The following is an 18,628-nucleotide window of genomic DNA, read 5'->3' as shown; positions in this document are numbered from 1 at the left end:
TACTTGCTGTAGTTGATTATGGCAGAAACTGACAGGGCAAGATTGGAGTTGAGGTTTTTTGTTTTGTTTTGTTTTGTTTTTCCAGAAAGGAAAGATTTTTGCTCAGATCGAGACAAGGGATTTGGGATCACAATTGGTAGAGCAGAGAGACGAGTCTTTTTTGGCTAAAATCCTGTATGTATTTGGAGGCTCCCCTTTTCCCTGAGAAATAATGGCTGATTGGGAGTGTGTGTCCTTAACCGTGACAGGGAACAGAGACAACCTGCTTCCGTGGTATGAGTCGGGGAGGGTTGGTTTTACACCCCCATTACTGCACTTTTTTATCCTGTTTGATTAACCAGAATAGATTTTAATGAAACTCATTATCCACTGCTGCGCAGCAAAATCATTTTTATGACTCTTTCCATTGTGTTTATCTGGTAAATGGAGGTATTTGGCATCTGTTTTTTCAAAACGGACCAATAAAAGTTGTATTTAGGTTTGGATCTGGTGCGTCCACATCTTAAATTCTCAACTCTTCTCTGAATCGGTTCTCGCAGGGCAGCCACGACCGCAAAAGTCCATTAGGGATGAACACAGCCATCCTTGCTCTCGCGCCTTGAGCCTGGGGAGGCCCGATGCCTTCTGCTGCTCTGTCTGTAAGGGAGCTAACCTTTTGACAGTTTTTGTGGCAAATGCCGGGGCAGCTTGTGAGCTAATTAGAAGAAAGCCTGATAAGTGAATGTCGGGTCCGTCGGTTCTCTCTCCTTTTCTGTGGAGTAGACAGCCAGTCAAATAGCATCCTTCATGTGGCTGATAATCCTGTCGCCCAATATCTATGAAACCGGATGTCGCTTCTCTGCTAGCTTCTCCAGGCTTGAGTCTTCTCTGTAAAGCTGATGTCTCTCTGCAGCTTCTAAATTCTCTGGCGTTTCACACGTGGCCGCCAAATTCAGTTCTCTGCACGGCCCAAAGAAAGCAGTGGGTGAAGTGCAACGCGAAAGCTGCCAAAGCAGAAAAAACAAATGGTAGTTTTAGGTCTGTGAGTCTAAACCTGGTGGCCTGTTGTAAGAAGATGTCGTTGACGTTATTCACAGTGCTTCCCCGGTTAATAGATCCCGATCAGCCCTGTAGGTTATTGGTGCCAGTTGCTTCCAACAACAGAAAAGTGCTGCATTCCAGCTACGTTCCTGCTGCGGAGCTTAAGTGCTTAGTGCTGTTTCCTTAAAACACTCGAGGTTGATAAATGACAAGCACTTCACTCTGGGTAAAGCTCATAAATCCAGCCCCTACAAAATATAACAAGCTGACAGCACTTAGTCCTGTTTATAAAGTTCATACATATCCATCTGTGATAGAGGCACGGGATGGATCTGGGAAGTAGCAGTAATGCAAGAGCACAGCCATGACACGACGCACTGCGCGCCCAGACTCCCTGCCATTTGCCCCGCGCTTCAAGGGCATCTGGAGGACGAGGCTGGCGGAGCTGGAGCCCACACGCCATGGAGTCCAGATCTGTGCTCCTTCCTGCAAATTGCCTTTCTCATTCCCTCCACCGCTCCTTCTCTGCCTTGTGGCCTCCCTCCCTTCACTGGGCTGAGGGGAGGCGGGGGGTGGGGGTTATGTGGAGCAGTGGAACACTTAACAGGGGTGGGGTGGGGGTGGGAGATGGGTTCAGGTGAACATTTCATCAGCACCAGGGGCTGTTCTCCTTTTGGCAGTCTGTTCAAGAAAAATGACAAACCCTCCAAAAGGGCCTGTAAGTAGCATAAGTGCAAAGCCTGAATGGTTTATGTGCTAGCAGGTGTCAGAAGAGGAAATGTTTTAATAAAAAAATAAACACGAGACTCGTTCCACTGGTTGGGGCTCCTTAGAGACACGGTAGGTATTGTTAGGGGAGGCCTGGCTGCTCAGAACCACTGAATGACCGTGGAGGGCGTGAGCTCTCACACGCATGGGGCTGCAGCCGCGTACTCAGTACCGCATTGAACATTCAGTACTGCAGATAGGACAGTCACCCTGCTTGTCAGATACCAGAAGAGTGCAAAGAACATTCCTTCACTTTGCAACAGCTTGGACCCAAGCGGCAGACGTGCTGTTCCCTCTGGCTGGCGTGACCTCCCTTCCTTCAGCCCCTCCACCAGAGGACCAACTACCGCCTGGCTTTCGAGACCCAGCTCAGACAGCATCTCCCCAGGGAAGCCCCTCACCCCGCAGACTCCCAGGCCCGAGCTGTGTTCCTCAGTCCTCTGTTCTGTGAGCATTTGCCAGGTTGCACTTTCCTTATCTGTTCGCCTGTCTTCCCTGTCAGCCGTGAATAGGGACAGCGTCTTGTCCCGGACTCATCATTCATCTCTGGGGCCGAGCGCAGCGACTAGGACGTAGTGGGTGCTCAATAAATGTTAGTCAAGTGAGTGATGGCGTGGTTAGTGCCATGAGAATTGATGTTGCCCTTTGTGATCTGCCATCCATCATGCGTGGAGTGGAACACGACTGGATGCTTTAAATGATGCCACTTGAGAATATAAGGAGAAGAGGCGGGGTTAGAATGAGCAATCACCACCTTTTATTGAGTATTTACTGTGACACCTTCTTAGGCTTTTCAAATGTTATCAGTGCACTTAATCCTGAGATCAGTCTGCTAAGACAGGCTCTGTTTATTATCCCCCTTTCAAAGCACAAGGAAGTTCAATAACTTGCCCAAGGTCACACAGTGGCAGTGCTGAGATTCATACCCATGTTAGATAACCACTGTTTCTCTCTGCCTTTTAGACTGGTTCCTGGCAAGGATTAAGCCCTGATCTCCAGAGGCATCCATCTTATGTACTGATTTATCTCTTCTCTCCTGTACCTCTAGAATGGTACGAGTTATGTTCCATGCTAGGGAAAAAAGAAGAAAACAGCCACTTGGATAACTTTCTGTGGTTCACACGACAGGCAGAGTTAGGCGGCAAAGGATTGATTTTATTTTTATTTAAATTTAATTTTTTAATTTTTTTTTTTGGCGGTGCCTTGTGGCTTTTGGGATCTTAGTTCCCCAACCAGGGATTGAATCTGTGCCCCCTGCAGTGGAAGCACGGAGCCCTAACCACTGGACCGCCAGGGAATTCCCAAGATTTCTTTTTAGACGATAGTTGGAAGCACGGCAAGTGTTTGTTCCCCAGTCTCTGTTCTCCAGCCAAACTGAACTGCAATATGTTCATCTCCTTCAAGGACCATCTAAGCTGTTTTGCCTCTAGACCTTCTCATATCCTCTTCCCTCTGCCTGTAACACATTTCCCTGCTCTCTCCTCCATCCCCAAGGGTGGTCTTCACTCAAGTCCTCTTTCCCACCAGTTCAGATGCCACTTCCCACCCTTCTAAGATGGAGAGTCTCTTCCTGGGGGGTCCCTTCCTGCACTGAGTCCCTGTCGTGGCACTCACAGGGCTGTCGTGCTGACAGCCACACCTGGAGCTGACACGTGTGTGGGGCGAGAGGAGTGATTATCTGTTCCTGACGGGTTCACGCCCTGGGCCTGTTCTCTGAGAGCAGAGACTGTCTTCTCTGTTCCCCGTTTATCCCCTGCACGTTGGCTGGTGGTCGGACACAGCGTGTGTTCACTAAATGTTTGTTGAAGGAGTGGATGAACGGCAGTTCATTTTGCTTTAAGGCTTGTGAGCCTCCGGTCTTTGAATTGGTCAAGTCTGTTCTGTGACACAGCCATCGTTTGCCATGCCGTGTGTACACAGTCGGCGGGCGCCGCGGGGAGTAGAGCGGCGTTGCTCTTGTTCTGAGGCGCCTGCGATCTAGGGAGACCCTCAGATGGTCACATCATCTCCGCGCGTCAGCACTGCGCGGTGGACCAGCGATAGGATTGGAGGCTGGCGTGGTCACCTGGAGGAGGCGGTCACACTGGCGGGTCAGCAGCACCAAGGAAGCCCCATCGCGACCCAAGACCTCCCTGCCACAAGGTGTCGTGAGAACCGCCGGGAGCAACTGCGCCCAGTGGTTCTTGGTTGTAGAGAAGTAGAAACTTAAAATCAGATGTATTTAGGACATCTCTACCTGGTTTCCTCAGGCACCTTAGCTTACTTTGTCTAGAACTTAATTATTCATCTGTTTCCCTTGACACTTGCTGCTCCTGCATCTCCTGTCTTCCGTCCCTCCTTTACTGGAACCACCTGATGCTCGAGCCAGACATTCAGGTGTTTCTCTTGATGCTTTTCCAGTTCGCAGGCTTTCTCTCCTTCCCACTGCTTTCATCAAGGCAGGAGTTGGCCTCCCTTCTGCCCCTCTTGATTCCAGGCTCCTTTCCTCCGACCCATCCTCCGCCCTGTTGTCAGCGCATGTTCCGGAATGCAGGTCTGATCCCGTCATTCCTCCGCCTCATCCCCACCATGCCCCCTGAGTTCAGGCTGGCTGTTTCACCTCTGCCAGATGACCTGCAGTTCCCTGCAGAGGTCACGATGTTTGTTTGTCTGTTTTAGACTTATTTCCTTTCTTCCTTTAAGTAATTCTCCTTTGTTTTTTAAAGCTTTTCCCCACCTGGGTCCTTGCTTGTGTCTCTGGTGGGGAACATGCTTCCAGCATTTTGCATCCTCTGTCTAACATTGTTGGACATGTAGGATGTGCTCTGTGATGCTTGCTGAAAGATGAGTCCAGAGGTTGGGGAGTTCCCTGGTGGCCTAGTGGTTAGGATTCTGTGCTTTCGCTGCTGTGGACTGGGTTCAATCCCTGGTCAGGAAACTGAGATCCTATAAGCCATGTGGCGCAGCCAAAAAAAAAAAAAAAAATTAGATGAGAGGAAGCAGAGGCTTTAATTCACATTGAGCTGTAGAGGAGCGATACGTGGCTCTTCCGAGAATGCGTTTTGTTTTAAGGTGGGAGAAGAGTGTTAAGATAACAGATACCAGTTACTTACTGGAAAAGGTGGCTGGGGAGTGCTGGTAGACAGTAAGCCGAAAGGAACCCCACAGAGCAGAAAAAGAGGTGATCTGGGGTGGGGGGATTGCCTACCGTAGACCACCAAGAAAAAGGCCAGTGTCTGCGGTAGCAGGCTGCCAAAGAATCTGTTTCCAAATTTGTACGAGAAGGGGACAGGTCTACTGTAGGTAATTAATTACTCAAACTCATTTCCCATTTGACATCCTACAATTCTTAGGGTCAAAGTTGAAAATCTAAGCCAGGCATTCTGAATCAGTGTGAGAGTTTTCCCCCCTCTCTTTACTTTATCGCAAGCTCCGTAGGAACAAAGACACTGTCTCTGCTTTCAACAGAGATAGTTTTGCATTTTAGAAACTAGGAAGTAGAAAGGAATACAGGAAAACCGCATGAATACGAGGTGATGTTTGAAAATGTAAGCTCCTAAGTCAGGAAATCCACTCAGCGTTCTCTTGGTAGCTTTTGTTGAGATGCACCGCGCACCCGCTGGCAGACAGCCCCTTCGTGCCAGGGCCCGCCCGGCCGCGGCCGTGAGTCGTGGCGGGCTGGGGAGCGTTACCTTGATCTTCTAGGCCATTGGGTGTTTCAATTCTCCTAAATGTTACATTATCTTGTAGCAAGGGAGTCATTTATAATTTATATACTATGTACTGGCTTAAAATAGAAACAAGAGAATAAGCAGCATCCTGAAGCTCCTAGTTTTCCAAAATAACATTTCTTCAGTGACGTCTGCCTAGAGGAATTAAAACCTGCCGTGAGTTAAAAAACCCTTTGTCCTCGTGTCAGACTGGGACACAGGTGTGCCAACCAGCATTATTATTATCTTACAAAAGGGGAAGGAGATCCTCCTTTTAAAATAAAACATTTTATTTTATTCTACTCAAAATAATTTCTGAAGACCTCAACCTTTGTAGTGTTGCAGGGGCCCCACTGAAGTCACAGAGAGGGGACAGGGGGCAGAGCTAAAGGGACTTTTGGAGAAACGGCCCCAGTGAAGGACAAAAGCCAATCCGTATCTCCACCCCGTGTCTACTGCGGTTTTGGTGTCCTTCCATGTGGGCTGCTCCTTTGCTCTTTGACTTTGTACACATGGAGAAGGATGGGCTTTCCTACTGAGTTCCTCTTAGGGAACACATCTTCCATTCACATATATTAAAAATAGAAAGCCTGCTTGAAAAATCCTCTGTAGAATCAGGTTTTAGCAGACACTAGTCAGATTTTAGAGGTCTTATTTTTTCCTTCTTGCTTTTATAAGAAGTCTCTGAACCTTAAACATTCCCCGATGCCTTTTCATTGTGCATCTTGAGTGTGCCAGGACCTCGGGTGGAGATTTCTAATAAGGGCAGGAGAAGGACAGACGTCTCTGCAGTCAGGTGGTCTTGCTCTTCTGATGTCTGGCGACCTTGTGTTTGAATCCACCATCTATGACCACCATCTCTGTGCTGTGTCTCCTGCTCATCCCTGTCCCCGGGTGTCCATTTGAATGTCCACCCGATACGCGGGGCCCGCTGGGGGCGAGGCAAGCAGCTGCTAAGGGGTACTGTGGGAACGTCCTGGGTGATTTAACTTAAAAGCCACAAGATGGCAACATTTGCTAAGCTTCTGGGTATTTTCTTCCCCTATTATGATATTGAACCTGCTTTTCTAGCCACAAGATTGAAGAGCTGAGAAAAGGGTTTAACAGCTATTGCTTCAGGTCCTTGTGAAAATGAGGCTATGGGATTAGCACACTACAGTATATACCTGTCTGTCTGTCCTCCAGCTTTCGATACAAGAGTTTGAAGTTGCTGCATGTGGCTGTGGGCAGGACGCCTCCCTTTGGCTTCAGTCATACATCATGATGGGGAGAGACCCGTGATTGGACTGGCTGGTCTCTAATGGTTCTTTTTTCCCCATGATTTGTGACTTTGGTTACAACTTCTTCCCTTATATGGCTTTTTAAAAAAAATCAAGTGAAGCTAGTCTTTACATTTTAAAAAGCTAGCCTTTTATCAAAGGGCAGAGTCATGATTAGAAAGAAGATCAACAACAAAACCTTGAGGAAATGAATGTCCCTAGAAGCCAACCTGGGGTTAACTGGAGAAGCTCGACTCTCCTAAATGCGGATGCTGTTTACCAGCCTTCCTCAATTAGCAGCTTTGGGGATATTAAGATCTGTAAGGAACTGTCCAAGGGAGGTATTGTGTATGCTTTGCAGTGATTAAGCCATTAAGCTGTAATTGGTATTTTCCCACTCATGGTTTTGTGTAGAAAGCTTTACAATTATTGAGGAATTCTGTGCTCCTCAGCCACCTTCACGTCCTCCCCACCTTTCAGGACCGGGGAGCGGGGGGCGTGGAGAAAAGGTTTGCCTGAAAGCAGATCGCAACTTGGGCTCAGCTGTCCTCCCCTGTCGGCTTGTTCCCTTGCAGATGAAGTGGAAGGGGAAGGACCTGTTTGACCTGGTGTGCCGGACCCTGGGGCTTCGGGAAACCTGGTTCTTTGGCCTGCAGTACACAATCAAGGACACGGTGGCCTGGCTCAAGATGGACAAGAAGGTGGGCCCGGACCCCAGTGACACCAGTGGGGCTGGTGTGGGCTCTGGATTTCCCCTGAGCGTGTGTCTAGCTTATTGTTCATCTCAGGGCATCACAGGGACACAAGAGAGAAGGGCAGGTTGCGGAGGAAGTTATACGGGATGGGGTGGGATGGGATGTAGGCCTCGGGAGGCCCTACCCTGCTCCTCACTGGCTCCCCGGGCCCCGCAGAACCACTCAGGACTGACCTGCTGTCATCCCTGGCTTCTTCCTCATTGTCACCGGGTGTCACCTGATTGCTTCCGGCTTGATGCTGTTCCGTTGACTGAGCCAGTCAGGCTTTGTGAATAAAAATTACTATTGTGTGATGATGATGATGATGATTATTTTTACAATTTATGTCTTTGAAAGATTTTCTTGGGACTCCTGTTCTTCAGGGAGTTTTTTTAGAGTCTTCTTGAGAAGCACCATGGCCCAACTCAGTTTACTCATGAAGGTGATGTAAGGAATAAAGATTGCCCTGGTTCCCGCGCTGAAGGAATAATGTCTGTTTGGTTCTCACGATTTTCTGGGGCTTCTGACGTCCAGTGGACACGTCTGGACTCCCAGCAGTTCTAACGCAGCTTGGAAATGGGTATTGCCTCAGGCACCTGCCCTCTGTGTGGGTTCTTGTGTGCTCACAAAGACGCTGTCACCTACTTAGCTGCCAACCTAACCGTGGAGGTGCTGAGAGCAGGGCCGTATGTTTTTATCAGTAACTCCCAAAAGTCCCCTGAATCTCAGAGTAAGTCACTGTCTAATTCTTACCCTAAATTACCCCCTGCAATTGCCTATCTCATTTCATTATCTACTACTTGGCATGATAAACAGTGAAAAAGCCTCCTATCTTGTACCAGTTTGACTCTAAACTCAAGTGTTCAAGTTGTGTTTACATATGTATACAGTAATCTGAATCTGCACGTTGGGGTCCCTGCTGGTTATAAATTTCACGTGATAATTTCCAACGATCATGAACGTCCAAGGGCTGCCGTGTCAGCAGGAGCATCCTAGATCGGGTTTGTTTTGAATCTCTTGGGTACCGCGACCAGGAATTTGGACAGGAGCCTGGAGAGTTATCTACCAAAGACAGCAAAACCTTCAGTATCATTTTGTGACTCTCAGCAAAGTAAATTTGAAATCGTACCTGAGTGTTGGCCAAATGGATATTAGATTGGGGGCCTCAGGAGCAATGGAGCCTGCTGCTCAAAGGAAATAAATTATGACACATGTTAATGGAGCCTTGTACCCTGTCACATGGCATGTTTATGTCCTGAGACGAAATTCATTCTGGAGAGCAGATGGCTGAAGCTTTCCAGTGGGTGGATGAGATTGTTAGAAGATTAAAGGCAGCGTGGTTTACTGGCTGTGCTCAAGTATTTCGTGGGGCATTTCTAGAGGTTCCTTGAAACAAAGGGTTGCCACGGTGGACATGTTTCACTGCTGTTGCTCAGTTAGTGTTTAGACGATGTCACAAAGATCTAGTTCATCACCTTTAAGCTCCGTTCCAGTAAGGACCTAAATGTTGGAGGTAGGCAGCAAGACAAGAGAATAAAGGAAGATTCCACCACTTGAGAAAATTAAAATAGCTTCAGCCTACTGTCAAGGATAGTGGCCAAGGCCTTTGAGTTATAAATTCCTACTTTTTAGCTATCTGTGTGGCCTTGAAAATATTTGTGCCTTAATCTTAACTCCACTCACCACTTGGGGATATTGATTAATTTGGTTCAGAAACACCATGTGAATATCACCTCCTGTTATAGATGGCTTTGTGAATGCTTCAAACTGTAGAATCACAACCTTTGGGAAATGTCATGAATTTAGAAGGGAGAAAAATACTTATACGGTCCCTGCAGAAGATTCTCTGATGGTGGCCCGGGAGGGAGAGGGGTGAACCTAGCTTGTTTTTCTTTTGCTCTGCAATCCTGCAGGTGCTGGATCATGATGTTTCGAAGGAAGAGCCAGTCACCTTTCACTTCCTGGCCAAATTTTATCCCGAGAACGCCGAGGAGGAGCTGGTTCAGGAGATCACACAACATTTATTCTTCTTGCAGGTACCCCTTTCCATGCTACCCCCACCCACCCCCAATCCTGAGAGAACCCTCCCAGGCGTGGCAGCAGAGGCGGCCTGGCCCAGAGTTGACCACAAATGCCTCCGCATGGTGAAAATGTTCTCCCCCTGAAAAGCCAGTCCCTTTGGTTCCGTAATGAAAAACAATCTTCAGGACAAAACTATACTGGAGTGATGAGAATTGGTGTCAGATGAAATTGCAGAAGTGTGATGGCGAAAGAACGCATACAAGTAGCTCCCTCCCTAGAAACCTCTTTGGAGCTGGATGCTGTTTTCTCCTCGCTAACTTAAAAGTGCTCAGTAGTTGCCCAGGATGTCTAAGGAGAGAGTCTTGCAAAAAGGAGCTCTTCCAAAAGTTCAGAAGCTGCTCTCATGAAGGCAGGACTTTAGAACTCCACTGACACTTGGTAAATCCCACATCCATGGTACTTCAAACATCATGTTTCATGCCACTCTTTATCTATAATTGTCTTATTTTCCACTTACTCCCTCATTAGACTGTAAGCCCCTTTAAGTCAAGGCTCACTGGGTGCACAGTGGGCATCCCATAAGTAATTGTTCCATCGAATGGAAGACACTAGGAGGTCGGTCCATAATCATAGGTTTAGAGGCAGCTCGTTGACCATCTACGGGTGCAGCCAGGGGGCTTGGTATGAGGATGAGACCTTGTGAGTTTTACTTGTGTTCCTACTGCTTGGTCAGAGTGCATGCTGAGTTTCAGGGGCAGTTACGGGGCTTGGTGCTGGAAGGGCTGGTGTGTCCACCATCAGTGACGGAAAAGACCCCAGCAGGGGCATTAATTACATGATTTTCCCGAAGCAAACCTATAGGCTGGTCTCCTATAATCAGTTTGAGCCTCAGATTATTGCATTAAGTAAATATTAAGTTAAATGTAATAACCCCCACCCCCAATAATTTCTCTTACAAAAATAAGTTTGCCCCAAAAAAAGTGTGTATATGTGTGTCTGTGTCTATGTGTGTGTGTGTGTGTGTGTCCGTGTATCCCCTCTCCAATATTTTCATGTCAAAGGGAAGCCCTTTCAGTTTTCCTGTAGTGCAGCTTAAAACCGAAGGATTAGGAAGTTGTCCTGCTTTGAATGAAACCACATAATGACCTCCTAGGCACCAGAATGTCCTCTCCTTATAGAGATGGCTTTCTTGTAAGTGCTTGGAAGCAGTGCCCATTCTCCATTTGACTTTGGCTTAATTTCCCCTCCTACTGAAATGTTGGAGCACTTTCACGGCTGAGCACGGCAAAATTTACTACTTTTATGAATCTGGTGACTGTTGACGTCTGTGAAAGAAAGAGAGCTGGCTTCCCCGTTGTGTGGATTTCAGCGTGCCCCCACTTCGGGAAGCCCTCTTGCCTCTACGTCTGGAACATCAGCTGCCGCCCCAGTCTAAGGAATTAAATGCAGTGAGATATGTTAATTCAACATTATGGCTTAAGAATTATATTTCCCAGACCTCACGTGGACTTAAAGGTTTAATCGATCAAACTTTATTGCTTCCTTTTTCCTTAGAGTAGCCATATTGAAAGTGATGGGTTTTTTTTTTCCCTGCAGTCATAACTCAGTGGCCTCGCTGACTCTGGTCTTGTGTTAAGACTTAAAAGCAGACTCCCTCTCCTCTGGTTCTGTGTGTGCTCAGCAGGGGCCGAGGCTGCAATCACCGCCAGAGCCGCCCCTGACATTTCCCGAGTTCACAGCTCTCCTCCGTCACAACCCAGATGTCAGTCTCTTTTTTAACCATGAAGGTTGTTTTTCCTCTTCAGCATTTGATCGTGAACAGAAGAGATAAGGTTTTTTTTAATGTGTAGCCATCTTACCAATAACTTCTCTTGGGGACTGAGCTCCCAACCTGTCGGCCACAATAAAAAAAAAAAAATTCATACCCTTTGTCAGAAAATCATTAGCAGACTGGGCTGGCAGGCCTTGTTAGGACACCCTGCAGCGTCTGGCTGTGACCAGCCTGCACGGCTCCCGTCCACGCACACAGCATCATGTCTCCCCCGTTGCCCCTTTCAGGTAAAGAAGCAGATTTTAGATGAAAAGATCTACTGCCCTCCCGAGGCTTCCGTGCTCCTGGCTTCTTACGCCGTCCAGGCCAAGGTAGGCTCAAAGAAGAAAAAGGCACTCTTCCTGGGCATTAATGCATGTCACGGGGTCACAGCAGTCATCTGTTTCTCTGGATTTTCTAGGCTTCAGAGGGACTTTCCCCAGAAAGTGGGGTGCTGTGGCACTCGTGGACTTGGGGGACCACTTTCACTGTCCCCCTGCTGTATCATCTTGTGAGAGTGTGTGTGTACAAATAAGTGTACAGCTTGATGAATTTTCTGTGTAATCTCATTACGCACACACGGTTAATTACATTCACCCAGCCAACCTCGCTTTTTATTAACCAGGAAAAATGAGTTTATCATCTCCACCTTTGGCCAAACATGGCCTTGAGGTCAGAAAGGCCCAGGTCCTCATTGCCAACTCATCTTCTGAGGACCAGCGGCCCTGTGTGTCGGAACCACGCCACACCCTAGAGAATGTCCTGCTTCATCCACCCTGATGGGTGTGTTGGCTGTGCTCACAGTCGGACACTGAAGGCTCTCGGCCCCAGCGAGCCCAGCTGAGCCCTCTGGTGACCTGAGAGTCTTTCACAGAGAAATCACTGCAGACTGGGAGTGGTGGGAGAGGTAGACCACTGGTCTTGTGTTTCTGTCCTCTCTGCTTTTTTTTTTTTTTTTTTTTTTTTTTGGCACACGGGCTTAGTTGCTCTGCGGCATGTGGGATCTTCCTGGAGCAGGGATCGAACTCATGTCCTCCGCATTGGCAGGCAGACTCCCAACCACTGCGCCACCTAGGAAGCCCCTGTCCTCTCTGCTTTTAAAAGATGAACTACAGGGTTCGCCCAGGGTGCTTCATGCCCCTCAGATTTCCCACTTCAATCACGTGCCACTTCCTCTTGGTCCCTCTGGTTATTACCTTTCACCACAGCATAAGAAGGTGACCTGAGAATTGGGACACCTCAGTGACTTTTGTGATTTTGCCTAATCTTTTCAGTTATTCGTTTTCCTTTTTAGTGAGAGGTACCCATAAAGGTATTTCCCTGAAATGTTACAGAAATTAATAAGCTCCTCAACTTCTTAGCCCACTTTTTGGGGTGGCTTAAGATAATTTCAGATCACAGCCAGAAAGTAACTGGACTATCGTTTGGAGGAATAAAGAGTCTGTACGGGCTCGTCATGCTAACAGAAGCATCTGGGCCGTTTGATGACGCGTCTAGTATTTGCTGAGTATTCACCGGCCTGAGGGGAGGTTGTTGACTCTGTCACCGACTCAGACACCAAAGCAAGTATCTCTGCCCTCAGCGATTTGCCCAAGGTCGTTCGGGCAATCTTGGGTAAAGCTGAGGGCAGAATTCATGGCTTTGGGATTGCGTTCTGTGCCTCCCCTCTTCCACCGTCCTGACAAATGAGTAACTGAGAAAACAGAAAATGGGCCTGGATTCAGCTAAAACATATGCTTCCTTTTATGCTTTGATTAAGAATATTAATAACAGGAAAAATGTGTCCTTTCCATCAGTATCGCCCTGACAGTGATGAAGCAGTCGTTGTCACTTTCATTAAATCTAAGCACTTCCTGGCCCGGAACCGAGCTCCTCTCCAGCACGCCTTCTCCCCAGCTGAGAGGAGGCCCAGGCTCTCAAGGATACTACCTCTCTCTGAAGGACTTAAAGTCTCAAAGGCTACATTTTCTTTGCATAAATTTTGGGCCACAAATTCAAAGGCCACCTGTGGGAAAAAATAACTTTTCAGGGAACCAGCAGATGTTTGCTTAAACAGATTTCGCTATAGGAAAGCCCTCCTAATTTGGATCCTGCCAATTCAGAGATGAAAGTGATTCACAGACAGCATATGCGGTTCATATGGAGAAGCGCCTTCTAACTGTTTTTCCCCGTGTAAATTGTCAGGGTCGTACAAATAAAGGTAATCTATGGCTTCAAGTCTGCATTTGGGAAACTAAGGGTTATTATAACATGCTTCCAGCTTCTAGGACGGCTGTTAATATTAATAGAGTGCCTCTGATTACAATATTGATCAGATCTTACACACCTGTAGTGTTTTACAGTTTTACAAAGTGTTATAACATGAATATTTCTTGAGATACTCAGTGGAGTCTTTTCCTTAAGCCAAAGAGTTTAAGGCTCAGAAGGGATTAATAATTTGTCTAAAGTCACAATACTTGATGTTAACTCTTTTTTAAATGAAATTTGTAGCCCACTTGTTGATGGACAGGATTTGAAGCACAGTAGAGCTAGAGAGTGGAGCGAGGGTGAGAACCCTCGTGTGCAGGTTGCAGAACGTAGCACTTGCTCTTGCCCCCACCGTGAGAGGGCTCTCTGGGTACTACACACTGCCTTGCACTAAATTCCAGGTTCATTTGTATGGTCACACCAGTCCAGACTTTTCAGTACATCATCCTGGTTCCTTCCATCATATTCTCTTTCTTCCACAATCTTTCTGAGGCAGACAGGAACTTTAAAAGTGTGGTGGGGAAAGCGAATTGAGCTCATTAACACATGGGATGTAATTACGCACAGATGTATTCGTTACAGTATTTCAGCTGTTCAACTGATATAGACACAGTTCATTCCGAAGCATAAAGAAACAATTACCCTTAAAGCATAAATACAAATATTAATCACATGGTTCAGTTAACAAGAACCGTATTTCTTAGTAGGAGTTTAGGTTATTTTTGAATCAAAAATATGGGCTGTTTTTTTTTTTGGCCCAGTCACGTGACATACCAAACCATCTTGCTATGTCTTAAGCCACCTGTTGGATTTCATATTGACAGTTTGGCGTTTGAAATGTGTTCTTATTAAAAAATGATTTTGGGAGAGAAAGATATGTAATTCCCCAATCTTGCAGGGCTGGCTGGCAGATTCCTAGTGTTCAGAGAGAGAAAAGACTGGTGAGAGAGGAGACTTGTTGTTTCCTACTGATCTTTGATGCTGATTAGGGGCAGAGTGCCAAAAGGCAACTAAGAAGTTGGGTATATGTGAAGTATAAGTACAGTGACAAGAGTTGAGGCTGGAGAGATCTTCAGGGGGTCATATCATAAAGGGTCTTAACTTTATTCTGTGGGTGATGCAGAGCCAGTGAAGGGTTTGTATTTTAGACAGTGTGAGGGAGATGGGAGTAAGATCAGTGTGGAAACAGGGAGACCTGTTAGAAGGCTGTGGTGGTCATCCGGCCGAGACTATGGGGTTCACACCTTGGGCGGTGGTCAGTTGGATGGGAAAAGACTGACTTTAAAATAATCCAGGAAAAAAAAATACTCAGGAGGTAAAAGTTGATGTAAATGGTGCTATCCCCTGCATATCCCCCTTTTGCGGGGGACGGGGGCGGGGCGGGGAGCTTATCCTTTTACAAATGGGTATTTTCTCTCACTCAATGTCAGTTTTGAGATGTATCATGTTGTATGTGTCGATGTAGCTCATTGATTCTAACTGCTATATGGTAGCCATTGATGAATAAGCCTAATTTATTTTTCTATCCTCCTGAGGAGGAGGTAGGTTTAGTTTCTGTTGTTTCCCTGTTATAAGCAGTGCTATACTGAGAACTCTTTTATATGTTTCCTTGTGTACATGTGCAAAAGCTTTTTCCCCTTAAGGTAGATTTCTAGCAGTAGAATTACAGATAAAGCCCTGAATATAAAGAACTCTTAAGTTTCTAAGAAAAAAGACAGCAGAAAAATGGGAGCCAAGGATATGAATAACAGGCAGTCTATAGAATATGAGAAGAATCTGTAAATACAAAAAGATGCTCAACCTCACTAGTAGTCAAGAAAAAGAAGAATTAAAGCAACGATAAGGAAGCATTTCAAACCCACGAGATTGACAAGGATTAATACAGGATGGATAAACAACAAGGTCCTACTGTGTAGCACAAGGAACTATATTCAATATCCTGTGACAGACCATAGTGGAAAAGAATATATATATATACATATATGACTGAGTCACTTTGCTGTACAGAAAAAATTAACACAACATTGTAAATCAACTATACCTCAATTAAAAAAAATAGTAAAATCAATCAATCAATCGAATAGAATCTCTGAGCTCATTTCCATGCAGGAAGAGACTGTGAATTGGCATAAGCTCTGTGGAGTGATGGGTATGGTATGGGCCGGTCAGTGAGGAAACACCCCTCCCTGAGTCCCCAAAATTCCACTCCTAGGCGACCACCCTGGAGGAAATCCTGCACAGTGTACCCTTTTCACTTAAAACTGTCAGAACAGAGTTCTTAAACTACTCAGTTTTTTAAACTATTGAACAGTATTTCATAGAAAGGAGGGGCTGTGGATTATTTAAATATCTTTTTTTTTGTTTTCCTTTTTGTTTTTGTTTTCTTTTTTTAAATCGACGTATAGTTAATTTACAGTGTTGTGTTGGTTTCAAGTGTACAGCAGTCATTCAGTGTGTATTCTGTATGTATGTATTCAGTATGATTCATATATGTATATATTCTTTTTCAGATTCTTTTCCATTATAGGTTATTACAGGATATTAAGTATAGTTCCCTGTGCTCCACAGTAGGTCCTTGTTGTTTATCTAAATATCTCTTTATTGGTAGATACTTAGGCTTGTTTTTCTTTCTATTATTTTTCTGTTTAAATGGGGGCAGTGAATATCCTTGAAGATGCCTGTTCTGGGCACATGTGAGCAGTATCCGTCTATGGTAGATACTAAGAAATGGCATAAGTGGGTTGAAGGATAGGAACATGTAAAACTTAAATAACGCTAAGTGACAGAAGCAGACATGAAAGGCCGCATATTGTGTGGTTCCATTTGCATGAAATGTCCAGACGAGGCAAATTCATGGAGACAGACGGTAGGTTGAGTGGTTGCCAGGGGACAGAAGGAGGAGGAAATTAGGACCTGCTGCTGATGGGCAAGGGATTTCTTTTGGGGGGTGATGGAAATATTCTGGAATTAGATAGTGGTTAATGGTTGTATACAACATTCTGAACGTACTAAGAACCACTGCATTATATGCTTAAAATTGTGAATTTTATGCATGTAAATTTTATTAAAAAAAAAAGTACACGGATATGGCCACATTGCTCTCCAAAAGTGTCTTAATTTAACTTCTACCAACAGTGGTGAGAATATCTGGGTTTCCATATCCTCATCAACAGTGGATGCTATCAGCCTTTTAAATTTTGCTGATCTGACAAAAAAAGTAGACTTTTTAAGACTTTTCATTTCCTCGATCACCCGTGGGGCATCTTTTTCGTAGACTCATTGGCCATTTGTATTTCTTTCCTCTGTGAACCAAGTGTTTTGCCTTGCCTGTTTTTTCCACTTGATTGGTCATGTTTTCCTTATTGAGTTATAAGAGCTCCATGTATTATGGATATTAATTTTTTATCTTTTTTTTACATGTCAATCCTTTTTATGTTTTGAGTGACTTTTGGAAGGACTTCACCAACTTAATATACACATGTTCTCCTATATTTTATTCTGGTATTTTTATGGATTTTTGTTTATAAGTTGAAGTCTTTAATCCAGCTGGAATTTAGTAACTGGTGTGTGGTAGGGATCTGTTTATTCTATACATGCATACTGATTAGACCTTTATGTTTTGTGAAATCCTATTCAGAACATGTGGTCTAATTTTTCATACATATAAGCAAAGTATTTGTCTCTGCTTAAGAAGTGACTCTGAGAGTCCTTTAAAAGGTGAACTCCCTTCTTGAATTTAAATTCGATTGGTTTATATCAGGGGTGGATCCAGGTTTTGTGGGGCCTGTAGCTTATATAATTTAGGGGGTTCTTTTCATGTAAGAACACCAAATTGTGAATATAAAATTAGGCACAGGCCCACGCAGGTGCAGAGACCTGAAACCCAAGCCTCATTAGCTTCCCAGCAAATTCACTCTTGCATATGTTACCCGGATGCCTCTGTACCTAAAAGGAGGAGGAACGGCCATCTCCATCCATGGACTGCTCCAACTGTCTTTTATATTCACCAGCCAGCACCACTTGCAGATTTTCTTCCTCTTTTTTTGTTTTTTAAAAAGACATTCAAGAGCAGACATATACCTCAAGGTGGCTTTAATGTTCTAAGTGGAATTAGTCCAGTGGAGAAGTTCCTTCAGCAGTGTCTTTGCCACCTTCCCCCGGTGCTCAGATGTAACATTTGATCAGTGGAGTAGCTGGGAGCTCAGTATGATAATGGGGGTCATTAATCTTGCAAGCCTTTGGAGCCTGGATTTACAGCTTTCACTTTGCATATCTGCTTGCAAAAGCACTAGAGTTTGGTCAGCACTGTTGAGAGGTTTGCAAGTGCAACAAACAGGGCTTTCTGTATCATCCTCCCCCTTCAAGAATCAGGGAGACGAAGAGTAACCAGTGTCATCATAAATAACAGCAGCTGATGACAATAATACCTGACTCGTTATGAGCCGGGCACCGTGCTGAGTGCTCACCTGTCTTCATCCTCATCGCGCCCCAGGAGGCGGGTACTGGTTCTGACCCTTGCTTTCTAGATGGGGAAGCTGAGATTTAGAAAGAGGGTGCCTCACTCGAGGCCTCAGGGGATACTCCAGAGCCCCCCTTTAAAATCCTCCAAGACCAATCCTCTCATTTGACAAATTAGGAAACAGACTTGACGAGGTGGCATGAGCTGAGTTTTTATCTTTTGACATCAGGTTGCATTGTATGCTGTGTGTTAATCATAGTTTTAAATTTTTTGTGGGTATTTCATTTACTCCTCACAAGAGTCCTGTAAGATAAATACTGTTATTATCCCCATTTTACAGATGAGGAAACTGAGACAGATTTTCCAAGGTCATAGCTAAGAAGTCAAAGAGCTAGGATTGCACCCTAAGCAACCTCTACCCCCCGCCCCACCCCCGGGGCCTTTCAGAGATCCAGGGAAACCAGTTTCCTTCAAGTTTTTTCAATGAAGAAATGCATAGACAGGGTTACCAAAATTGACATATTCATTAAGTATTTAAGTTTGAAAATTAGTTTTTTTAAATTGAAAAGCCAGTGCAATACAATTCTGCTATTTGCAAGATAATTATGAGATTCATAAGA

The 18,628-nt window shown here is 45.4% G+C and overlaps 1 protein-coding gene across 4 annotated transcripts in view; it reads left to right on the top strand.

Moving 5' to 3' along the window:
- NF2 (NF2, moesin-ezrin-radixin like (MERLIN) tumor suppressor) overlaps positions 1-18,628 on the top strand; it is a 64,721-nt gene that overhangs the window by 11,152 nt on the left and 34,941 nt on the right. For all 4 annotated transcript variants that reach the window (XM_057744445.1, XM_057744446.1, XM_057744447.1 and 1 more), the window contains exons 2-4: positions 7,312-7,437; positions 9,384-9,506; positions 11,551-11,634. In XM_057744445.1, the coding sequence (XP_057600428.1) occupies positions 7,312-7,437; positions 9,384-9,506; positions 11,551-11,634 (333 nt within the window). The remainder of the gene's footprint in view (positions 1-7,311; positions 7,438-9,383; positions 9,507-11,550; positions 11,635-18,628) is intronic.

Source organism: Hippopotamus amphibius, chromosome 8 (genome assembly GCF_030028045.1).
Source record: "Hippopotamus amphibius kiboko isolate mHipAmp2 chromosome 8, mHipAmp2.hap2, whole genome shotgun sequence".
Lineage (NCBI taxonomy): Eukaryota > Metazoa > Chordata > Mammalia > Artiodactyla > Hippopotamidae > Hippopotamus > Hippopotamus amphibius.
The sequence above is the reverse complement of the archived record's forward strand: the minus strand, read 5'-3'. Positions and strand labels throughout refer to the sequence as shown.